This window comes from Sturnus vulgaris, chromosome 1 (genome assembly GCF_052056855.1).
Source record: "Sturnus vulgaris isolate bStuVul1 chromosome 1, bStuVul1.hap1, whole genome shotgun sequence".
NCBI lineage: Eukaryota > Metazoa > Chordata > Aves > Passeriformes > Sturnidae > Sturnus > Sturnus vulgaris.
The window spans coordinates 80,387,093-80,413,873 of record NC_142243.1 but is presented as its reverse complement, the minus strand read 5'-3'; the positions used below and the strand labels follow the sequence as shown (position 1 = coordinate 80,413,873).

The following is a 26,781-nucleotide window of genomic DNA, read 5'->3' as shown; positions in this document are numbered from 1 at the left end:
CTTTGTTAAGACCCGTTTTGACTTTTCATGTTGAGTTTTTTACAATTTTTTTCTTGGGTAGAAAAATATGTAATCTACTCTGTTTTATGATATAATTATTATGTAATAAAGACAAGGTTCATTTATGAAAGACAATTCATTTCACAAACACGTAGAAAATATAAGCAAGTTGTTGGGTACACAAGGTCTATTTGAAACTGGAAAAGAAGCTATGCAGTTCAAAGCTGCTGTTAACTGGGTTAATTCCTCAGAATTGAATAGGAAACATAACAGATCCTATGCAAGAAGTAATGTGACTGTAACTGTTGCATCATGGATATCTGATACAGGGAGACAGAAAGAATGATTAGGGAATGGTTGGCTCTAGAGGGGGCAGAGATACAGAGGGGGCAGAGGTCATGTAGAGCCTGTGGGACATGAAGCATTGCTGACAGGGAGGGAAATGGCCATTGTCATGAAACCAATACTTGCTCCAAGTCCATTACTTTCTATGCTATATAACAGAAATTTGTGGTATGATATATCACTTTCTGAACAACAGGGGGTTTTGCACTTTAGGACATTTGCTATTAAAACACTTTCAGGGCCCTAAATCACAAACCACATTATGTAATGACAGCACTTGACAAGACTGCCAATCCCAAACATTTCTGTTTATGACTTGCATACAGGGTTATTAAGTGCAGTGACTGAAGATGTGATAACCTTTTAACTTGTTAGCCTCTCCTATATGTCAATGTTGGACAGACAGTTGGAAATTATTCTCCATTAGCAACGTAGTCATCTGTGTTCAGAGGTCTTGTGAGACCCAGTCATTCATTCTAATAGGGTCATTTCCACAGGCTTCCACAGTGATCTTCCACAGTGATCGTCTACAGTGATCACTGAATTCTTGCATAATACAGCCTGCTAAATTTTAGAGTTTGAAATATTCCAGTCCATGACCTCCTTAGCTGTTCAAAACAATAACCTCAACCTTCTACATCCTCTAAAATGTGGGTGACAGCTCAAGAAATCGATCTTTTCTTTTTATTTTGATAAAAATAAAAAGCTCTCCTTGTCCTGAGTTCACTCTTTTCTTTCACACAATCAGTGAAAACATTGTCCTCCTTTATTTTCAGCTCCAAATACCTTATGTAATTTTCATCAATGTAAGGACCATAGGCAAGAGGTCTTACTACTACTATGCTCCTAATTTTCCTACTCTCAGCTACCTAAGAAAATCAATAAACAAAGTGAAGCCACTAGATCAATAATAAACATTCTGTTGAAAGTTGATCATCTCTGCTGCATGTCTTTGTACACCTTGTAAAAAGGTAAGCTTTCAGGAGTAAACATTGAGTGCAAGTCTGACTTGCTCATGGGGGTTTTGTGTTTCCACGGTTCCATTTCCTTCTCACACTTTCACATGCAACTGTCAAAATTACTTTACATCTCACATACTCTATGCAACATACAGGATGCAAAGCTTTTAAAGTCATCACTTTTTTCACTAGACAGACATAAATGGGAGAGACAAAGGTATCAGCTCAACAGAGCAAGAAAAATAAATACAGAATTCTGATACCAGTTCTGATTCCTCTTACACCATTTTTACCATTTTGTTTCTCCTAATCAATTTCCTTGTCTATAATAAATTGTGACAGTGCTTTTGCTTGAATATGTGCATAGCATAAATTCTGTAAGCCAATTTAGTAAGCCAGGTTAACGTGATCATGCCTGATTGCTCTTTAAATTACCATCTAAAGACCACTAAGGCCCAACAAGATTTCATTTTGATGTAAGCAGACAGAAGTGTATTGAACAAGCTATTCTTATACCGAGCATATCTTTCATGTTATAATCATCCAGAAATGAGTACTGTGATGTCCTGCATCATGGGAGTCAATTAATACTTTACTAGCAGCAGTCCCTGAAAAAATTTTCATCTTCTTGATGACAGTACTGTGCAAATGTCTAATGGAAATAGTACACGGCTATCTCCAACATTGTTATTTCAGTTGTGGGAATGGAATCTGATAAATTACAAAAAATCATTTTGACAACTTTAAATGAATATAATTGTGATCAAATTATTAGAAATCTAGTAAAAATACAATTTAAAAAACTAAGTTTAATCAGGATACATTTATGAATAGATTTAAGTGCTTTTTTTTCCTTCAAAGGGTGGTAACTTTTGAATTCACTGCACTTATTTCTTTTCCTTAAATTTTATTTTTTCTTTCAAGTTAACTCAGAGCTTATGAATAATGCCAAAATGATAGCAACTGCTCTGTAAAATTGTTTGTCTGAACAGATTCAAAGTAAGCAGCGTAAAATTTCCTTTACATACTGCCATATCATCCAGACATTCACCAAGAGGGAAAATAACTATAAAGAGTGTGTATTCAGAGTACAAGTTGATTTAAGTCTGATTGAAGATAGTCAACATTAATTCCATTATATTAAAATTATCCATGATAAAATGCATAAATGAATTCTATGTTCATATTTCAGATGCAGAGGATAAATTACAAGGTTTCAAAAAAAACACGCTGTTCTGGTCACTGATATAGAGCTCTGCTTCCTCCAAATCAGCATTCTTTCTGGTTTGAAACCTTTAAAGATGAGGCTTTCTCAGGACTGAGTCAGATGAAAAATTTTGAAAATTGAAAAATATTGTTACATTACTGTGTACTGCCATAGTGCAGTCATGAGTATTACATTTTTCAGCATACTTTTCCTAAGTATCTGTAGTAGTTTGTATGTGAATATGCTTTAATATGACAGAGGTTTAAAGAATAAACTGTTGTAAAACATAGGCTTTTCATTGGCAAAAAAATATCTGATAGGGTGAGGTTCTGGGAATTTTTTTGTTTGTTTGTTTATTTTGTTGTTGTTGTTTTTACATTTGTTGTTGATGTTATCGTTGTTTTTTCTACACTGGAAAATAGAAGACAAATGGCCACTACATTGAAGAGGACTTTTCAATCTTTTCCTATGCACCCAGTCTGCCTTCAGTACAAGCTACCATATGCCTGTCTGCAAACTTGAGTACAGACAGCAAAAACATTCTCACTGGAAGCAATTGTGAAGGTGTACAACATAAGAAAGATGTGATGCTTTTACACACTAGGAATACAAATACATATATAAAGGGAAGATGCCACATGCAGCACTACTAAAATCTTTGTTAGTATTATCTTCACCTTTTTGCTCTCTTGAACTTTCAGTTTATTTTGCTGCCTCTGCATGTCCCTGTTGAAAAACAGCAATAAAGGCTGCAGATATATCTGTAGTGTTCTGGTGGGGCTGCATCCCTTTCAGCTATCTTTGCATAAGGGCAATTGAAACTGTTACCTTGTTTGTGGGTATAAACTGTGCTGGGACTTGTTCATGCTTGAGGACCTGATCCTCTGATGATTTTTGTCGCCATTCACTGAGACCTGAGCTTTTGCATAAAAAAAAAAAACATGAACTTTTTTGTCTTCATCCACACCGGTTCTGTTTTTGCCTGGCCTTCTGGAGCTACACAGTACCAGGAAAACAATCAAAGCACTGTGAAGTAAATGAGCAAGCCTTATTTTACTCCCAGCACCCTATTCATTTTCATGGGTCACATGGTAATACTTTAATTTTATTTTTTAGACTAGATCTGCTTAATTAATGTTGAGCAAAGAGGGTTTTCTTCTGTTTATCAATCTGATAGATTTTTATTCCTCTTCCAGATTACACAAGCAGATCCTCAAACTTTAATGATCAGGTTAAATGCTTTTAATGTGTAAGCTTCAAGTGCTATTTCAGAATCACTGCCTGTAAGATAGACTAATCCCCATCAGTTTGTAAACTATATTTTGATTTGCAACCTGACATTTCTTGAGACATTTGTCTAAAAACAGACGTGAAAGGAATTAGGTGCACTGGCCAATAACAGAAGACTTTATTGTTGTAAATCTATATTCTCTTACAGAGCGTTTGCAATATTAGCTAGTCACCTCCAACTCTTTAGTGAAACTGTCAGCTGATTTAATAGATACATTAAACTTCTATTTATAAATTAGTGACACTATTAGTTCAGTATTTCTGTAATAAGTAATATAAATATCCATGCACAGATGTCCTGATATCATGGCTAGAAAAAACCCTTGTGATTTCATGAAATATCCTAGGCTTTATAATATAGTTATTACCACTTTAAAATATAGAACAGTAGCATTATAAAAAAATTAAATTGAAAATATATGCTTTCGGAATAAATGCTTAATTTTGGCTAATCATTTATTTCTGCATATTTAGTTGTGCCATCAATCCAGACCTCAACTGCATATAACGACTTAAAAATTTTATGTGATTTTAAAAAATTGCATGCAATCTAAAGATCTTGATTAGGGACTGGTGGGTATATTTTAGTATGTTGGCAATGGTTTGAATTTCTATGAAGCTTGGCTTTTGCTATCTGGATTTAAAAGCATTATTTCTCTAAGGAACTTCTACCTTCATTGAGTGCTTTGTGGAAAATAAGGGGAGAACACAAACATCTTCATCTTGGTTTTGTGTATTTGTTTGTGTTCTGGTTTTGCAAGAGATTCAACAAACATGACATACAAACTGGCAGGGTTTGTTGGGTTTTTCAGATATATTAAAACAAATATTTGATATACATAAAACAAGTTGTGAAAAACATGAAAATAAACATTATCGAACAAAGTTATTACCTAGAATTAATTGCTCCATTGTAGGAGCCTGTGTTTTGACATAAAAAAGGGGTTTGACTTTTTGACTTTCATCAAACTTGAAAAGTGTCCCACAATTTGTAGCAGTTCAAAAAAGTCATAAGAGGTAAAAACATTCCAGGTAAATCTGTGATAAGTGTTACTCATAATGAAAATATGCCGTTAGTTCCAAACTTGCTTATAAACTTAATGTCAGTGGAGCAAAAACAGGACAAAAGAAGAAGCTGATTCATCAGTACTTTGACAATATTCCATTTTGTGCAACATTAACATTATTTTGGCAGTTTAGAACTGACCCTAAATGAAGACCCAAGAAAAGCTTACTAATAGGAATAAAGACTAATGAAAATATAGTGATGCAGCAATTACATCTTTGTCTTTTGACATTAAAGGCACAACAATCACATTGCCTGTGCTACAGCACTAAATGTGATGAGAGCCCTTGTTGGCATCTTCAGCGAGGTGCCAGAACAAAGGTATTGTGTTAGAGAAAGTGTAACTTGTACCAAGTGGATATCGCAAATATGACTTTTTTCATTGTGTGGTCCTCCTTTCTTCAGACTTGCAAAAAGCTCATTGTATTAACTTTGTGATACAAACACACTGCTTAGCAAATTGCTTTGACTAATATAATTTAGGGCTCTAACATAAATCTCTTCACATGCAATATCCAAGTACATTTTTGCCTGGTTTGCTAAATAATGCTAAATAATCTAGTGTTTTATTTATGCATCTTCAGAATAGTTTTCTGGGAAGGTGGGAGGAAAAATTATTTTTCTGTTGATTTATTTATATTTAAGAAAAAAGAAAAATATATTTTCTGCTTGTACACTAAGAAAAAAAAGAAAAAAGGTTCCCCATAGTATTAAACTAAAAACTGAAGCATGATGGCTCATTTTTAGAGTAGGTGAATTTGAAACCTTGCTGTCTAGGGAAGTGGCATTTGAGGACCCAGGAAACAAATTCTTGACTTGTTATTTTCACTGAGTAAGGTCTTTTACTTAAACTGAAAATTATACACAGCATCCAATTATATACTCTGCTAAGATTTTCTTCAGGTGTCCTTTTCAGCTTTCTTATCTGAAAGCTCTATTTAAATTCAACACCCCCACACCCCTCAAACAGTTTTCTGTCAATTACTTACGCCCTCTTACAGAAACAGTGGATATATAATGAGAGAGGTAATTGCAAAAACTCTCTGTAGGTATGATTGTGAATGTCTACACACAGTATAAAAGAACTTTGAATTATGAAGCAATAAAACATATTGGAGATACTTGAAAACAATCTGAACAATCTGAAATAAAACTAAATGGTTCTGAGACATAAGACAAGAGACCAAAAAATGTGTCTTCATTAGCTGAAGACTGACTTGGAATAACCATATCAATCACAGTAATTACTGTGCATTCTGGGCTTGAGATTTAAGGTTTATATCTTATCTCTTAATATCAGAACAATATTTATTGCTAAAAATCAAATATACTATTACAGTAGTCTTAATTAAAATGAAACACAGACATATCAGAACTCTTTTGCTTCTGTTTTTGTGTTTTGGTTTTTTTTTTAATTGCTGTTGTTGCTGTTGTTTTTGTTTAATTCCAAAAGCAAGAAGGTGGAAATAAGACAAACATACAAAGACTGAAAGGATATAGTGACCACACGAAAGGCTGGATGGTAAAAGCAATGAGCAGAGGCAACTACTGCCAGTTGAAGATTTGTCCCACCAGATACAGGTATTATATTTATAGTATGTTATACTACTTGTCTATCTCATTTGAACTTTCAAAGAAATAGTAAACAATTACCTTTCCCACATACTGAGGTTCAGAGCCCATGTACTCCTCCAGCACAAAAAATTGATTCCACACCCAGCCTCGCTTGACTCGCTGGACAGATGATCTCCTCTCTGGCACTGGGACATTTTCTCTTGGCTGTGCTTCTAAAATCTCTTGTGGTTGTGTATGCAGTGGTGTTAGGAGACCTCCATCAAACAGGACCCAGAGAAGCAGGGATAAGCAGTTCCTTGTGAGCATTGGCAATGGCTTCCCTACCGCAAGTAATAAAAACTCCAGCACTTAATGCAGAGCAGAGGAATCCAGGTTTGAGGTGTCTGTGGCCTTCACCACTTAGCTTCTGATTTTATTGCAGAAATGCTAATGCAGGCATTAATCCTTCTGATGACAAGGTATTTGCCGCAATAAATTCCATCTATAGGGACCTATAAAAGAGATTTACATGCAACATCAAATTACATAGGATTACACTGAAGCATTCATCAAAATTCTCACACCTAGTTAGTTTCTAGAGACAGAGAAAAAGATTAAGAATCGCAGTTTAAAAGAGATTGTTATTTTCATTGTAGCACTGAGCTGCTCTAGAACATTGTACAGTTATTACAGGAATATCTAATTCTTGCTCTGCTTAGCATTACCTTTGTGTCTGTCTGAGACAGGGCTGTAGCCTTTGCTTTAGGATCAGTTATCAAACAAAACTGTTTCTCACTAGTGATATCAAAAATGTTTAGTCCACATTTACAAACAAAATACTGGAGAATAGGGGGTCCACTCTTTCACACTACTGTTCAGAGCAGGAACCCTTTGCTCACTTTCTCTGCTAGAAAAGCCTATTGAGATCTTCTCTACAGTGTGCTGGTTGACAGCATATAAAAAATGACTGCCTGTAGAATTTAAGATAGATGCATTTTACATTTTAAAAACAAAAATACAATTTACAGCATTATGGAATTCACCACTTTGTTAGGGTTATATTGTGCCATTGATTTTTAAGCATAGGTTTCTAGGAAATCAATAGAGTTCTGCTTAAAAATCAATGACATGATATGGACCTCAAAAAAGAAGAATAATAAAGCACTTAACCATATATATTTTTCATTTTCAAATACTGCCAAAGGTTGTATTTTCCTTGTGAATAATATTATTGCTATCCACAACAATAGAAATTCTTATTTCTTATGTACATGCTGAAGTATTTAAATAGAAAGGATTTATAATCAGGAACCTGGAAAACTTTAGTCTTTAAAAAGGAAAAAAAACCACCCAAGAAGTATAACTGTACTTCCTATGCTAAATTTAGGGTCAGATTTTCTGTTCTAATTTGAAAGGGTCTTAATAAGAAATAAAGGTCTTAATAAAAAATTAAGTAAAAAATAAAATAAAATACATGGTGAAAGGTATCTACTCAGTGTTTTAATTCTACATTCAGAAAGGAAAATAGATGAGGAAAGCACTCCCATCTGCTCAGAATCCTTTAAATAAAAGTTTTTCTATGTTCAAAACATTTCAATTTTTTTCATCTACAGCAAAATATTCTTTTGTGTAATGGGTAAAAACTTCTTATTTGCACAATCATTTGCAGTCTGTGGATTTTATTCCATCAAAGAAACTTTAAGGCACAACCCAACCACAATAGAGATCTTCATTTAATATATAGGGCATGAATTTATTTTTTAATGAGTAGCTCATGTGGTTTTCTGCTTCTCTTTTTAATGCATTCAATGATATATATCACATTTAGACTGTGTTTATCCATATTTCAGTTCCAAGATTTCAAAACCTTTTGGCCTCTCCTGATCCATGGCTGCGGAGTGCATGCCTCCTTTTCGTGGCAAAATCATAGCAATCATGAAGCATAGCAAAAAAAAAAAAAAGAACAAAAACAAACCATCAACTCAACATATCCTTTTGAATTCCCCAGACATAAGTGGGAGGTGGAAACAAATATTAAAAGAAGGGGTGGGATAATCTGAGCTGCTTCAGAAATGCCAAAATCATGTTGTAGCCAATTTAATTGCCATACCACTTCTCTTTGCTGAGAAGTCTCTGTACATTGCAGTTCTCCCAGCAGAGCTCTGCCTCCGGCCATGTCTGTCAGTCAGGGAGCTTTTAAAATGTTATACAGTACCAAAAGTAATGCAAAGAGATTGAAAGACTTCAATGAAAGTAGAGCAATTCCCCCTCGGCTGGAAGGTTAGTAACCAAGTGCAAGACACAGAGCACTTTAACCCTTCTCCATTGGTCTCCCAGAGAGCCTCTCAGAATGCCTACTGCAGAGTCAGGAAAGAGCAATGCCAGTGCTTGCTTCATTTCCTATAGCTTCAAAAAGATGATGAATGGGAGGGTCAGAGAAGAATGGGAGGCTAATGGATGTTGCAGTACAGGACTGTAGCACAGATGCCCTCATCAGCTGCAAAAGATTTCAACATGAAGAATTTCTTCCTTTTTATTTTTTTTTTCTCTCTTTTTTTTTTAACTGAGGTAGAAGATTCTTCCCCAGAAGCTTCTTCTTCCCCATAATTTCATTGCTGGCTTTGGAGGAGGCTTGGTCTGATAGAACATATTTTATAGCACCATTGGAACTAGTACAAGAATTCAAAGGCTAATATATTTCTTTTGGTCTGTGCCAATTGGTTTGCATTTTCTTTTTTAAGCTATGGATGTCAAAACCTGTCTTAGTGTTTTTATATTGTCAAATATATGTACCTCTTATCAGAAAACTACTAAGACAACTAGGAGACAAGGATTTAGAAATCTAATCAGAACAATTAACCATAAGGAAGGTACTATGTTTCCTAAATGTTTAGGGTTTCCAGTGATGCTCATAAAGAAATACTTATCCAGTGAGATAGCTGTGAACAGACATGCACCCTCATTGCATCTCTTTCCTATATATTGCAAAAGTACAGATGGTCAGATTTTTCTTAGATCTTGAGGTTTTTTCAGTGTTAGCTGATGCTACTCATTTCTTCAAACTATCTTGTATGGATTTAAGTACCATTATGCATGATCTAATTAACTCATACAGGGAGTTACAAATGGATATCCTGTATGAATTTAGCCCCACACATGCTTTTATAACCTGAGATTACATTTATTCATTTCCTCAGTTTGATAAAGGGAGATAAATGACCTAGCAGCAATTATGGACAGTCTATTAGTACACTATTATTAAAAAAACTTGATCAAAACTGCAGGCTTAGAAACTCATGAAATTCAAATGGTGAATAAAATATCACTACTACTATTATTTATTAGGAATAAAAAGATACAGTAGAAATTGTGCTCCTGCGAAAATTTTGATTCTGACCTGGGCTATACTGCCATTAGTCTAAAGAGCCTGAGCAAAGAAATGCTTTGGCATACAAAACTGATGCATGCCATTGCTGCTGCCACAAGCCTTAATCAATGGGAGTTATGGTAGTGCACACACAAATCACCTCACCAAGCCTGGCAAAGGTTATCCCTTGTAGAGACAACAGCCATAGGCCCTCTGCAATCACTAGTATGCACATAAGGCCTCATGTAGAGAAGTATTTGAAAAGAAACTCTAAATGATCTTTGATCTTGTCATGGTCTAATCCCAGTCAACAGCTCAGCCCCAGCTGCTCACTCGCTCATGCCCAGTGGGATGAGGGAGAGAATAAAAAATGTAAAAGTGAGGAAACTCATGGCTTGAACTAAAGACAGTTTAATAGGTAAAACAAAAGCTGCAAATGCAAGGAAAGGAGAACATGAATTTCATTTACTCTTTTCCCATGGGCAGGCAGATTTTCAGTCATCCTCAGGAAAGCAGAGCTCCACAATACATTGTGATGACTTGGGAAGACAAATGACATCACTCCAAACTTTCCAACTTTTCTTCTTCTTCTTCTCCCATGTTCCCCAGCTCTATATGCTGACCGTGATGCCATATTTTCTGGAATATTCCTTCAGTTAGATTGGATCAGCTGTCCTGGCTGTCTGCCCTCCCAGCTTCTTGCGCACCCTCAGCCTCCTCACTGGTGAGGTGGGATGAGAAAAGGCCTTGACTACATTAGCAGTATTTTAGTAATAGTTAAAACATCTCCATGTTGTCTAGACTGTTTTCTGGAAAATTCAGAGCACAGCCCCATACTGGCTAATATGCACAAAATTAATTCTATCCCAGCCAAACTCAGTGCAGACTTGTATGATGTATCTACTTGGATCAGACCACAGATGCACTACTGTCACATGGAGTCAAGAAGGAAACACTAAAGCTCCATGATGGACTCAAAACTGTCATCAGTCCAGCAAGGCTGGTAATTGAACCTCCATGAAAGGAGGGAAATTGCTTACTGACAAAGTGTCCATTATGCACTGATGCTGGGAATATTTCTACAGCCACCTTAACCATAAATTTATTAGCATAGGGAATGCTTTAGCTCATGTGAAATAAGTGCTAATGCAGAGCAACCATCTCCCTACTGATAAAGAGGTTTGAAAAAGCCTGGCGGTACTGTGAGATGGTTGATCGTGCCAGCAGGAAAGCCAGATAACATCTATAACTATGGATATGCTGTAGGAGCTGACCATGTAGTCCTGTTTATCTGCAATGTCTTGGAATAAGAAAATAAAACAACAGGATAAACAAGACCATGTTTTGGATATCTATTAAAATTAACTGCTAAAGTATTTGAGATTATATATTTTCTGATTAAAGAATAGGTAAAAGGATATGGTAAATCCTTCGCTGAGTTTAGACAAATCAGGTGGATATCCTCAAAGTTATTTAATTAAACAAGTACTATTGGATTAGACTCTAAATGACCATATTTCTTTGTGAGTTTGACCTTCTTGAGCGTCACAACCTATCTAGACACTGCAAATAAAAGTAATTCTTCCTTTTTCCTGCCTGGTCATTTTTTGTTAGGTTGGGAACTACTTGGTAATATCAAAAGAGGGGTTAGGAGAGAGATTACAAGTAAACAGATTACCCTCAAATCCTCAAATTAGCAAAGAGTTTAATTCTCAATCTGTCCATCCTACAAGTCACAAGACTTTCAAAAGATAAGCAGATCCCATCTCTGCAGCTACTACAACCACCGCAAGAAAAACATCTAGAATCCATGCCAGATAACTGTCATGGAGAAAAAAAAATAATATCAGTGTTTCTACCTGCTGGAGTCTTATCATGATCCAAAACAGTTATTCCTTTATCTCCCTTTGTGTGAGATTCAATAAGCTGTATAAACTGTCCTCGTTTAACATCTGTCAGCAAACAAGCACCACACAGCTGCTCACTCACTCCCTCCCTCAGTCAGGAGGATGGAGGCAAGAGAATTGGAAGAATAAAAATAAGAAAAACATGTGGGTTCAGATAACAGTTTAATAACTGAAATATAATTAAAATATTAATAATATTATTAATAATAATATTGCTGTGAAAAGTAAAATAACTGAGTGAGAGAAATAAACCCCAAAAAATACAAATGAAAATGCATGACTCCATATGTTATAGAACATTTCTTTGGTCCTTTGGGATCAGCTGTCCTGTCTGCGTCCCTTCCCAGATTCCTGTGCATCCCCACATGTGTGCTGATGGATTGGTGTGAGAAGCAGAAAAGGCTTTGGCTCTGTGTAAGCAGGATCAGCGATCAGTAAAATATCCCTGTGTTATCAATGCTGTTTCCAGAACAAATCCAAAAACAGTGCCCCATACCAGCAACTGTGAAGAGAATTAACTCTGTCCCAGCCAAAACTAGTACAGAAGCCAAGGCTGGCTCTCTGGCTGCTTAGATTGGATCCTCACAAAGTTGAAAATCTGAATCTCAATTCCATTACTTCAGAGGTTTTTTATATGAAGTTGCTGATTAAGAGGGGAAACAGAAACCAAATCACCTAAGCTAAACCCAAATAATCGGTGGATTAGTGATGAGAATATTCTGATTGAATGCAAGACATATATGTAGAAAATACACAAAAGAAAGCTGAATCTTGGTATTTCTGGAAAATATATGTCATCATACAGACAAGAACAGTACTCTGTAGACTACTAAACAACAAACAGATTGGAAGCATTTCCCCTGCAATAAAGTGGCTTTAGCTCACTTTTGTTAATTCTATTACAAAAGTCCCCAAATCCTACTATTTCATGTCAAATATTTTGCTTGATATAAGTTACTAATAATTCGACTTGGCAAGAATAATATCAGTATGATATTATTGATTTTTGTGATTTTTGGATTTCACTGCCAAATCCACTTCCTCTCCCTATTCAATTGTTCTCTGTAGAGATGTATTTGGTATACTAGTTAAGAAATCAATACTGATGCTAGTTATGCCTACAGAGTGATACTATCTATGAATCTGGACTACTCTGTTGAGTTTTAGCTGGCATAAAACCAAAGTGAGATGAGAATGATGTCCCCCATCTTTGAGTGTGATTGTCCTTGTAAGCACATTCGTAGGAAGGTTGCCACAAAGATATCACAGCACAAAAAATGTGTGATGCAAACATACTTATGAAATGCCTAACATTGGAGAGGAATCTAATTATGTTTGGTATTTCTAAACCTTATAATAATAAAATTATTATAGCTTCACAGATATGCTTTAATAATCAGCTTTCTAGCATATAAAAAAGTGATGACTTTAGGGAGTTTGGTAATATAACAAAATCAAATGCTACATGCTTTCTAAAACAGTGTAGCCCTACAATGCTGAGGCCTATACAAAAACTAATGAAGAAGAGCAATGTAAAAACATTCTGAGTGTAAAATAATTAACTGGTTTGGTATGCAACTATTTATACATATTGTGTCAGCTTTTTCATCATTAGGAATACTTACAGGAGATCATTTATGACTGAGCCATCATCCCTTACCTGGGAAATTATCACTTCTAATTCAAAAACATGCATAAGAATATGAGGAAAATAACTGTTTAAAAAAAAAAAAAAAAGGACTAGAACTTTCATTATGAAATGTAAATACATCAGCAAATGCACAAGTCTCCGTGGTTCATTGAACTCTTGAAAGTTAACTCAGGTAAAATGAAATTTCACTCCAGGTTAATAATTAATATTTATTTTCCTGAGATTCAAATCCAAGCCAGTACTATTCTGTAAATACATAGTGCAGCTCTACAGTTTAATCATCAGTTAAAAGAAAGAAACAAACTGTTTCCGAATAAAACAAAATTTCCCTTAATTCTTCAATTCTTCAATTTAATTTTTATTCTGTCTTGTCTCATGTTTGACTCAGAAAAGTTCTATGGTGAATCTATACCTACTTTGTCAATGATCTAGAATCTTTATTTTTGATGAATTACAGACATTTTCATTTGTTCTAGGAATCTGTCAATGACAATGCTAAAGCATGGACAATCAGGAAACAATCCTTCATTCTACTGTCATTCTACACTTTTTGAATAAATATATGAGATGGGGAAAGGAGGGAAAGGCAGATAAATCAAAATATTTCAACACATTAGCAATACATGCAAAACAAGAATTGACAAATGTGAAGCTGCAGCTCAAATACTTTGTATTTATACTAAATGCATTTTGTATCCTAAAATTTATAATTTTATATGTAATACGAAATATTGAAGTGCACATGAGCATATTTTAATGTGCTCTGTAACATTATTTTCTTTATCTTTTGGATATTTCTGTTTTTCTGAACCTGTCGAGTTCTATCAGATTGTAAATGTACTTTAGTTAAGACCTCATTATTAAAATTTTTTCTGCTATTGGTCAGAACCTTATTATAAGAAATTGGAAACAATTTATTATAGTTTTTGGCGTTAGAAGGACTCAAAAATATAACAAATTACAAAATTAACTCAAAGATAGAAATTTTGAAGTGGGTTCTTGCAAGCATTTGTTTGTGTATTGTGTATATAATGATGCAATTATTGCTTAATATCAACTTGGTGTATAACCTTAGACATTTAAAATTGAAAATATGGGTCTTCTCTTGCCAGTTATTGCAACTGCTATAAAGTAGATTTAAATGTCCCTGTCTCCATCAACATAGTATTAAAAGGTGTTTAGTCCCCAATATTTCTTTCTGTAGTAGATTATGGAAATCCATAGTCCAACTTTTAGACTTTCAGTATTCTGAAAGGTTAAAAGATTTGTTCTAACAGCACTCAGTTATGCAATTTCAGAGGATGATCCCATTCTCGGGAAACCATGACAGACAGCAGCTCTGCCCAGCAGGTTTCTAGCCATTAATCTTGTGAATTTTAACAAGTAGTCCCAGAGACAAAAAGAGTGAGAGATAATCTATCAATTTTCTGAACTGTGAGAGTATCAACTCAGACCTCTCAGTATTCTGCAGTCACCTACTTTATCCTGGGCTTTATCTGGTGCTCAATAAAAAAATAACTCCTATGCTTGGTAATTTATCTGTTTGCACAACTCATTTTGACTTGTTTTCATCCTACCTGCATTAGAGCAACTGAGGCAGGCTCTAGTTAGACTGGCAGCTGCTGTTCTAACTAGACAGTAAAACCATCTACAAATAACTTCAGCCAAAGTGATGCTCATTTGTATTTTGTTTTTCAGAACTGGATGTGTTTCATGAAGACTCACCAAATATCAAAGCTGTGTGTGAATAGCTGCATGTCTCTAGTCAAGAAACCTTTCACTCAAGTAAACTCTCTACTGCCCAGTCAATGTTGAAGTGCTCCCAAACTAAGTCAGTGAGTAAACTCAGAGATGTTAAAAACAGCTAGGAGACATTTTGTCTACAGTTTCTTAAAAAAAGATTAAATAATATTTGTGCCTCACTTTCATCTTTATAAATCCTCTTGTCTCTTGTGTACAATTGTTCATTTTCCAAATTCAAGAGTAATGAATTGAGTAATTTTATAACAGATGCCTGCTGTGAATTTTAGCAATTATGGCCAAGCACAGACAATAAATGAGGTGGTGCAGGAGGAAGTAAAAGGCTCATTTCAATGACACTCACTACTGCAGCTCTATCTGTCTTGCCTAGAAAAATAAATGCAAATGTTATTGGTGAAAATAATTTTCCTTTTAAATTCTTTCCTACCTTTTTACATTTCAAATTAAAAGGACAAGAAAACAATGTATTAGAAAATGGGTCTTGTCATCTGTGCAACACTCACACTCAGCAACATAAATTATTAGAGGCTTCTTCTCACTGATCCTCTTTTTTTCCCATTTGGTACATATGTGGATCTTTATTAACTGAATATATTTTCATAATGTCATTCACAAAAGTATCTGCTATAATTTAATAAACTAAAAGCAAATATTATTTTGTGTCTGTTTTGTTGTTCATACATACATACATATATGCCCAATCTCACAGATTCACAGAAGATACAGGAAATAGATGAATTTAAATATGAAATGAAAAATCTGGTCAATCCTTGTAAGCTTGCAATTTCAAAACTACTTTTTTTTTTTTTTTTAATAAAATTGTCCATAAAGGGTCATAAGCCATTTTCAGTTAGCACGGATTTAACTTAGAATAGAAACCATTTAATTGGACTATGTTTCACCCTTAACACCCTGCTTTGAATTCCTTTAATAATTAAATGAGTATTAATTAAAAGAGAGCACATATTTTCATAAACTATTACAATCATCATCTTAATTCTTTAGAAAAGGCAGTAGTTACTTTTTCTTTTTTGTTAGCAATTTAAGCAAGGTTTTTCCTTTGTTTTTGTCTGAGCTCCTTCCATGCTACAGTAAAAATGCAACTGTATAGTGGCTAGGTGGTTTATGATTTATGTAACTTACCTCAAGACATGTAATGAGCAGCTTGTTTATTGCATATATTGCATATTTTATTTTTTGATAATACACATAAATTTGTCTAGTTATTTCAGTCTGCAAAACTGCGGTTTAGATAGGAAATCAATAATGTCTTTTTAAGGTTAAGCTCAGTGAAATGAAGTGCTGAAATAGTCCTGATGAAATTGCACCTCAGCTGAACTCAGAAAGAACAGCATTATGGCGAGAGGATAATGTCATACCTGCAGTATTATAGATTGCAGCCAATCAATCAGACATATTGTAATCGCTAAGGGCACTGTCCTGTTGTACTAAAAAAATAACTTCAGGTCTCAAGGTAGAAAGATCGACACATTTAGTCTGGAGTAACCTAAATGAAATATTTCCCTAAGATCAGTGAATTAACCTTACTAGAGGACACAGCCTTGAGACACACATTTTGCCCTGGTATAAATGGGGTAGTGGGCCAAAGACTAAGCTGGAGGGAAGGCTAATTATTTGGTGAAAATAAACAGGTGTTTCTCTCCATGATACCTCTGATCTGTGGTCAAGTGTGACCCACTGTGTGGTTTTGCTAATAGCAGAATCACAGAAATACAGAATGGTTGAGGTTGGATGGGACTTCTGGAGTTCATCTGTGGTCCAAATCCCCAGCTCAGTCAGGGTCAACTACAAGAAGCAGCTGTAGCTACATAGGCAAAGCAAGCTTTTTTCTGCTGATGGAGACTACACAACCCCTCTGAGTGACCTGTTTCCATAGCCTGGCATTACTGCAAGTTTTTGATCCACCTCACTATCCACTTAACTTCACCAATTTCTCTATGACATTCTTTTGCAATCGATGTGAAAAGCTGTTTTAAAGTCAAGGTAAACTACCTTCTCTACAGTCCCCTCATCCACCAAGCCACTTGCTCCATTATGGAGAGCTACCAGGTTGGTTAAGCATGATTTCTCCTTTGTAAATCCATACTGACTTCTCTCAGCCACTTTCTTGCCCTTCATGTATTTGAAAATGGTTTCCAGGGCTTTATTATTTTCCTGAGGACTTAAGTGAGGCTGAGATGCCTCAGGCCCCATGGATTTGTGTATGCACTGATTGCTGAAGTGCTCCCAACCTGGTCCTCCATTCACTGAGAGCAAATATTTTTTGATCTATACATTAGCAGCAGGTACCTCCTGCTTTCTTGGAATTTCAAAGCCTCACCCACAAGGACTATGACCAGGTCTCTTCATGAAGATAGCTTTTGTTGTTTGCACTAAGACAGTAATGTGAGCCAAAATAAGCCCTCTTATTTTTCAAACCCTCTTCTCTTCCCTCTAGGAAAGGAGGAGTCTTCGAAACTCACAAGGATTTTTAGAGAAGATTATTGTTCATTTTTCAATTACATTTCCAGTTGTTTCCTTATAAATAAATGGGTCTCTAATTATTATTATTAGTTACTACATTTGTTAACATGGAAGCCCAAAATATAGGTCTATATTCTGTGTTCCTAAATTCCTAAATCCTATTTTGATTTTTCAGAAACACTATAGACTTCAAATGCCTGATTAAACCCCTAGAATGCTTTCAAGAAACAAGTTATAATCTATTCTAAAGAATTTCAAGCAAATAGAAATACACATGCAGATACTCAACACATATTAAATACACTAAATAAAAACTATTTGAAAGACAACATTTTAAAGTAATGAACAAATAAAAGCACTCACCTATGACATCTAAAATATTTATAGCGGGGTTTTTTTGCATAAATATCTAAATTTTAATGGTTGGGGTCACACTTTATCATAAACATAATGAAAAAACTTTTTGGTTTATTAATAAACAAATCTTGTTCAGTTACAGAACTGTTACCTGGAAAATTTTCATATGTAAGTAAAGAGAGTTCTGTTCATACAGTGAGCTTTAAAAATAATATCTGTAAATTAATTTCCTTATATCTCTAATACTCTTTATAAATTTACTCAGCTTTCTATATTTCTCTAACAGAAATTTTAAAATTATTTCTCATAATTTTATGACAGATCATTCAGTTATATAAAGAGAACAATTAATTCATCATAAAATCAAATATTTGCTTTACTGAGTGTTATATATTAAAAGCAATTGATGATATAAAAGACAGTAAAATCTTATTGTTTGTGAAAATTCCAACTGAAATGCTTTTATGACTTTACCTCACTTTAGCTAAAACTTTCTCTGATGTTAGAGCTTTTGAAATTCCTGGGGGGGTTTATCCCCAAGAAGAGTCTTATTTTCCATTTCAAAAAGAACAAAAACAATTCTTTGGTTTCACCCCTTTTGGTACATAAGCACATTTTTATATAGTTTTTGGCATTAAAGAACAGTTAAACTCAAACCCTGCAACTTAGAAATGGAACAAAGCTGCACTTTTTTGATTATATCAACCACTATTGGCTTTACTACTCCTTTGTTTTTTCAGATAAAGCATGATGCAGCAAAATCTGATGACTGAGAATTTTCCATTGATTCACCACTTACAACTCTTCTGTTTCTCAGCATCTGCTAAACCACTGGATGTATTTCCATCTATTTACCTGCCAGCTTCGTTCCAACCCAAAGACAGAATTTCATGTGAGGACCAAAGGAAGAGACAGACCAGACAGGAGCCCATCAGACACACCTCTCACCTGATGTGTGTGAAATAGAATCTCTGTTGAGAAGTTCAAAACCTGGACTAGCACTAAGGTCACACACTTGAGACCCTTAACTATATTTTGATAATGCTGAAGAAGAGGGCTGTCCTTCTACTTTTGTTTGAGTGAATATCATGGGGTTTCTACAGATTTTTTTTTTTTTTTTTTTTTTTTTTTTTTTTTTTTTTTTTTTTTTGTAATAATAGAAAGTGCAGAAACAAATCTACTGTCCCACAGGAAACTAAAAGGAAAAACAAGGTTCCAAGACTCAGGTTTGTCATTAGCACAGAATGAGCTACTAATTCTTTAGGATACATAACCCCCAAAACCATAAAGTACTATGGCTTCTGAAGGCTCTTCCTAGCTCAGTAAAAAAGGCTGTAGTTCTCTGTTACCTGTGTTAGCCATCATTATGGTATTCAAGCATCACTAATTATAATTAAATATTTAACTAGTTAGCATCTGCAGCAATAGTTGGCAGCCTGGCTGGGCAGCAGCACATAATCAGAGCAGAAAAAATGGCTGTGATTACTTCTTAATAAGGTAGCTAAAATGGCTCTCAGTTAATCAATGAAAAAGATTGACTTAGCCCTTGTTCAGAAACAGGCTGAATAATAGTTATGTAAATGAGAGTTTTCAGACAGGTTACAGAGACTTTAATATTTTACTATTACTGAGAAGTAATCACACTACAGTTATGTAAGAAAACCTGCAGATGAGGTGCATGGAATTGGTAATTGCCCCATAAATCCACAGATGAGTGTCAGCAATTGTGCAACATCCCAGTTGTCATACTGGCTCCAGTTATAAAAATTAAGAGCAAAATACTGCACCAGCACTCCAGCATGTCAACACATCAATCAAGTCACCCCTTTATTGCTCGCTAATTAATCACCTTCCCTACCTCACTTTCTTCGTTGCTGTTTTTTCTCTTTGCGAATTTTAGAAACATTATTTAGAAGAGGGCGAAGGGAAGAGAGAGGAGATGAGAGTGTCTTTGTCATTAAAATGCAAAAGGATTTTAAAACAAGACATTAAGTTTCTAGTTAAACACATGAATTAAAGAGGACTGCCTCAGGAGTCATGTGTGCCAAGTACTTGGAAAATTGGGCAAGCTTTTAGATGCATATTAGCATAGGGTGCAATATATTTTTTCATGATCAGTTTGTATAGGACTATATGCCATGTTAAAACTCAGAATTTGTTTCCTTGTGTGAATAATGGAAAAAATTACAGCATCCTTGATAATTTATTTCATGTATTTCTTGCTTGATGGGATCTCTGAAACAGAGAGGCAAAATTGTGACCAATTTGATTTTGAAGAGAACTAGTTTTTTCAAGAATCTGCAGAAAATCTAAGACTTTTTAAAACTGTCTTTCAGAGTTGATGCGCCTTTTAGCCTATGGGAGGTAAATAAGTTTCATCTCCCATAAATCCATTTTGCTCTGTAAAGATTAAGCATTTAATCACTTAAAGAAAAAGAAAAAAGAAAAAAGGAAAATAAAACTAGTAAGTTTCTCTCAGAGCAAAGCCCAAGCCAAGTATTACAATTTCTCCTAGGAAGCTTTTTTTTTTTTTTTTTTTTTTTTTTTTTTTCCTCTAACCCTAGGAAATTGCAGTAATACTCTCAGGTCTCTAAATTTCTTCAACTTATTTCAAAAATAATATAATTATTTAGTCATTCTTATGATACCAAAACAAAGCTTTCATGACAATTATATTTGCTTTGGTCGTCAGGAAAAAACATTCAGGACAGCAAATATTCCTTGATTTTGTATTCTATGTGCATATGTATGCATAAATAGTAAGAAACACAGAGACATGTTTATATACGCTTAAGAAAAATGAAAGTGTATTCCTTACAAGCATGCCTAAGAGTTGTAAATTCTCAGAAAAACACCAAATATATTAGCTGCTGAATAACATAAATTAATCTTCCCAATACGGTGTAAAAATCCTTTCCACACCTAATTTACCTAAAGAAAAAATATTTCCTGAAGGACACTGCCAATATTATTACTTTCTTAGAGTTTTTAACGTGCAGTTTCCCTTCCCATACCGTATGGACTCCAAGAAAGTTGTTGTTTTCCAGTAAAAAAAGAAACAAAGTAGATACTTGGTTTATCTTCCACTTTCTACAAAGGGTAGTGGTTCAGTGGTTAGAAGTGAAAATAAGTAAATTAAATATAATTTTCTGCTGAAAAAAAAAACCAAAAAACCAAAACCAAACCAAACCAAACCAAAACAAAACGAAACAAAACCCAAATATAATGCTTTATCCCAAAGAGTATAATCTCCCTGCACAAAATTCAGATGCATTTTCTATTGTTTTGACTGTGTACCAGTAATATTTATTTTTCAATCTGAAAACACTTACTACGGCACTTTTACATTCCATACTGTATTTTTAATTTATCTCTTGTCAAAACTGGACCTGTAGATTTAACTTTGAAAAAACAATTAAAATTACTCCTATTTGTGTCCCAAAATCTTCTTGAGGGCACAGAGAGTGGTGCGGGAGAAATAATGTGATGAAAATTTAAGACTAAATGGATAAACTACAAACACAATAGATGCTAGAATGCATTTTACTTTCTTTCAAAGTAAGGGATTAATAAGAGAAATAGTCCTTGTTTACCAGATTCTTACTACACCACTCAAAAAGTACAGCACAACTGTAGAAGGCCAGAAAACATTTTTTAGAAGTTTTTAATGCCAGGAAACTTTGAAACAGTGAAAATAGAATTGGACACTTACTGAGATTTTAAGATGAGAAATTGTAAAAGAAAACGTGGCAGAAACTGCAAAGACAAGTAACTATTTTAAATGCTTAATGTTTTCACACACCCTCCTGTGTGATTTTTTCTTCTCATACTGCTTTAATTTTCCTTTTTAGATTATAGGAAGGAGAGGCAAAATAAGAGGCACGCACAGACTCAAAAAATAATGGAATTAGATTTAGATTAAGATTATATTAAGTAGAAAACTTTGTAAAATGAGAATTTTTTTAAAACTTTTAGATTTGAATTATCTTTCCATTGTTTAATGAAAGCTAGATATCACTGATAACTTATGTGAAAAACTTCTATCAGAAATGGTACAGTTGGCTAAACTAACTTAAATAATGTGAAACGAAAGAAAAATTATTTTAGAAATAAAGAAATATTTTTGAAAACTTTTTTTGCATTTCAGGCTTTTAAAAAGTATTTTCAGACATAAAATACCACTTAGAATAAAAAAATGTTGAAATTAAAATAGTTAATAATTAACAAAGTCTGTTGACCTCAAAATTAAAAAACAAAAATTAAAAAACTCAATTTCATTTCATATAATATTCTGAAATGCCATCTCTATGTAAATTGCACTTTATTCATAATTAAGGAAACAAACAAACTGAAACACAGCTTCCTTCCATTTGGGAATTATCAGCTTTTTAGGTCGCTCCTAATCTAAAATCAAGAACTGTAAAACAGATTTTGTTTAAAAATTATTTCCTAAACAGAAAAGGAAACAACCAAACCACACCTGTTTTTCATACAATGGAGCATTCTAAGGTAAGGCCTCCCATAAAAACGGTATGCTGTAGTGTTGCATAGCAATTGTTTTCCATTGCCTTTTAATAACAGAAACTCTGCAAATCTTTATGAACAAAACCACATTTATTTATGAAATAAACCCAAATACAGGAGTAGCCCTGCATCCTGAAACCACTGCTGTCATAAATTAAATGGAGTACATTCCAACTGGGATATCAGTTCTTGGAGGTACAAGCAGAAGAGAAAAAGAGAAGATTACAAGGTTCCATCCTATAAAGCAGATGCAGAAAACTATGAAAGTGATTTTCAACATAAAACACAAGCCAGGAGTCTGCCCAGATAGTTTAACATTTCATATTAGCAGAGAGGTAAAATCTTCGTCCCCATGATGGGCAATGACCTTATGAGTTAGAGACTACAGAAATCCAGCAGTAACAAGCACAGGAAATTCAGTCACAGAAAGAGCTATGCCAAGGAGTCCACAGCATTCCTGGAAGTCAGCAGGAAGAGCAAGCAGGTAAAGATTTTGAAGTCAGCCTTTACTTATGTTCATATGATTGAATATTATAACCCAGCAGTTCTAAATAATTCTCCCCATGAAATGACAGTTCATTTCTATAGAATCAGCATAATTTTCATCTATCAGATGCTAAGTTATGACAAGAAAGACTGATTTGCATGAATTTCCATCCTTCTGTCAACACAAAATTTCCTGGCAGCCCTGTGCTCTTGCACCTGCTCAAGCTCTCAAGGCTTGCAACTTCCACGGGGTCTGTAAGCTTGGCTTCCCTTTTTTCAGCCACTTTTGTCACTTGTGTTCTCCTCCCACTTTTCCCCATCACATAAAGAACAGAAAGTCCTTGCTTTGTGTCATAGGCTACAAAATCAAATAAGATTTTTCTCTTACCAAACCACTTCTCCCTGATGCTGATTTAGGAAAGGGAAATAGTAAAGATAATAAGGTTAAACCAATTATATTTCATTCTGTAAACAAAACAACAACAACAAAAAACAAAAACAAACAAACAAACAAACAAAATTACAAAAACAAACAAAAAACCCTGAAAAACACTTAACAAATTTTAGTCTTTATTGCATTTAGCCGTGGGGTTTGGGGTTTGCTTTTTTTAAATAAATACTTAATACTATTTTGTCCCACAGGGCTCTCTCTTAAGACCAATATTTTTTAATATCTTTATCAATGACACAGACAGTGAGATCAAATGCACTCTCAGCAAGCTTGCAGATGAAATCAAGCTGAGTGATGCAGTTGACACACCTGAAGGATGGGATGCCACCAGAGGAAACTGACCAAACTTGAGAACTGTGATGTCGAGAAATATTATTGTTGCTTTAATGAGGGGTTGGGACTACTGTTGTGCTAAAAACAATTTATTACTCAGATATACATCAGCCTCAAAGGCCATGAGATATCAGAGGAGCAAGAAGTTGACCATACTTCAAAGTAGTCAAAAGTTTCTTCGTTACAAAACAATATATAACGTTCTAATCCAATGGGAGGTTGCTACAGAATTTATTATGTTTTTCTAACCTATCACCTTTACTTAATTCTGCTGCACTGTGTAAATTTTTAACCAATGAGTTATTATTGTATATATGTACACACATATACTTCTATTAGAACATTTAATTTATTATAACATTCAATTTATACAATTACACTACTACATTACAAAACCCTTCACCATCTTATCCAATACGGTTTCTTACTTACTTAAGGAATGTTCTTACTTATAACTATAGAAACATAAGTTTTTCTTTTTTCTGCTTATTATCTGTGTACTTTTATTTTTGCATCAATCCAGTCTTCTTCCAAGGCTGCAAATCAAACCCTTCAGTATCTGTAGAAGTTTCTGTCTTTCCATTTCCTACATATCCCCTCTCTCTCTGCACCAAAATAATTCCATTAATAGATTTTGGATTGACAAATGTTTGTCAATCATCTGCTGCATACACTAAAGCAAACAAGGCACCATTATTAACACTACTACTATAATGACTAAAATGTATAAACTCGTCATAAGACACTTTTTTACCATGGTATCAAATCCCATCCACTAAAAGTCATCCAGCTAAGTTCCATCATCTACTCTTATTTTTGATACACCTTCTTTGAGTTGTTGTATGCCTTTATGAGTAGACTCTGAGTGATCAGATCGATTCATATAACACATCCCTTCAAAATCCTCACATCCATGTCCATGTGCTAACAAAAGAAAATCTATTGCTGCCCTGTTTTGTAAGGTTGCATGCCTAACACTTCTGACATCTGCTAAAAAAGCCACTTAATGCAAGCGACCTAGCATTAGATTGTTTATTCAGCCAAAATCCCAACCGATCTAACTGCTTTAATGCTACAGCTGAGGCAACAGACGGCATAAAAAGTGATGCTGCAAACCTTTTTCCAAAGCCCCAAGGTTCAAAATCATCTTTACATTCTGGTTCATATTGATGGATAAATGACCTTTTTCCTCTATGTTTCATACTGGCAATTATTTCCATACTAGGAGTTAACAATGTAAGCTTTCCTAAACTGTGTGGACCACCTTTAATGTTTGATGGAATAGCAGGCCATGCTCTGTCTCAATAAACAAAATATCCCTTGTGATAACTGAAGACGAATAGAGCAGTGTAGATAGAACTACAGAAGTGTTGTTACACAAAAAGGTTTGGTTCTTATACACAGGATGATGTAAAGAAACACCTCTCACTACTGATTTGTTTTTTTCCCTGAGTAATAGAGCTTGACACAAAACTTTTCTTTTACAGAACCAAGGAGCTTTAATTCCTGAAGTTCAGCAGGTGCTTTAGGAAGATGAGGAGTTCACCGTTCCCATGTATTAATTGGAGTCCAAAAATTCCACTCATTTGGTCCAGCAAAGGTGCCTCACAAACCCTGTACATTTTTCCTGGTAGAGGCCAAGTCTCCACAGGTACACTGACTAAGCAAGTGGAAAATGGATTTTCTGTAGTAGTAGTTGCCCAGAGAAGTTTTGCATGCCCCATTCCTGGAATTGTTCAAGGCCTAGTGTCTAGTGTGTCTAGTGGCACATGGCAAGGGGTGTGAATTACATGATTTTTAGTCTTCCTTCCAACCCAAAACATTCTGTGACTCCATGATGCTATGAGTCTATAAATAGTTTTGAATGAAAAAGATGAAGAAAGAGATTTTATTTTTAAATGATCAAATCAAATGTATAAAAACATTTTAAAGTCCATTATACCTATTCATATATAAATTTTAATTATTCTTTAGAATAAGGTGATGCAGTAAAATTCAAACCGAGTTAGCAGGTTATTTTCCATTTCCATCAAGAGTCAATCCACAATTTCACAGATCACATGACATCTCTATATTTTCTGTTTCATTCAATTAAACATTATCTGCTTGCAGATATGATATCTGTTAATATAAGGATTTGGTTGCCTATTTCAAGATAAAAGATTTTACATTGGGATGAATAAATGAGACTGTTGCAGAGCAGAGTAGATCCTAAGCTATTTTTCATTCCTGACAGACTTACATGACCAAATAATTTTGGTGGAGGTTTGGGGTGTTTGTTTGCTTGTTTTCGTTTGGGTTTATTTTTTTGGTTTTATTGTTTTTTTTTGTTTTGTTTTGTTTTGTTTTTAAATCACAAAAGTAGTAACCCCCCTGTAAAAATGTTTAACATTTCAGGGCTGCATAAATTACAGGATCCTTAGCAAAGTCTGCTCTTGGCCTCATTTAGTTTTCACAAACTGAAGCTTGGCAGGATACTTGCACATCATCTTTATTCAATAGACAAAGACAGGCTTCTTGGACATGGTCTAGGATGAAAAGCATGATCGCTTAGCCTGACACTGCTTACACTTGCTCATTCTGATTGCAACAATAGAGCAGATTTGCCCTCTCAAATAGAAACAGCTTAAACAAGTTCTTCACCCTATTTCAGTTTCATTTATCTTATAGAGTCTAAGGTTAAAGGTGTGATTTGACATTACTATATTGACACTAAGGGGTCTTTGCTGTCTACAAAAACATACATGAAAATTGTAGTAACTATTCACACCTTCAAGTACTCATACCCAAACATTTTGACAAATTAATACAAAATTACTATTGCTCTATAATACTGTTGGTACTCTGAATTGTTTAAGTCAGTCAGAAAAGAATTTAAAAGTAATTTCTTCACAGTATGTCATCTGTGGTTTATTTAATTTTGAGGGCGTCCTTTGACATCTGTATGCCTACTGAGACTCTGAAATTTTCTGTAAGATCATTTTGCTACAAAAATTACTCACTTGGATACAAACAGCTTGCCATGGAGCTGACAGCAGA

The 26,781-nt window shown here is 34.6% G+C and overlaps 1 protein-coding gene across 8 annotated transcripts in view; it reads right to left on the bottom strand.

The window, feature by feature from the left end:
• CDH12 (cadherin 12) overlaps positions 1 to 26,781 on the bottom strand; it is a 534,486-nt gene that overhangs the window by 152,229 nt on the left and 355,476 nt on the right. For all 8 annotated transcript variants that reach the window (XM_088170601.1, XM_088170597.1, XM_088170617.1 and 5 more), the window contains one exon: positions 6,521 to 6,933. In XM_088170601.1, the coding sequence (XP_088026727.1) occupies positions 6,521 to 6,748 (228 nt within the window). In that variant the 5' untranslated portion in view covers positions 6,749 to 6,933. The remainder of the gene's footprint in view (positions 1 to 6,520; positions 6,934 to 26,781) is intronic.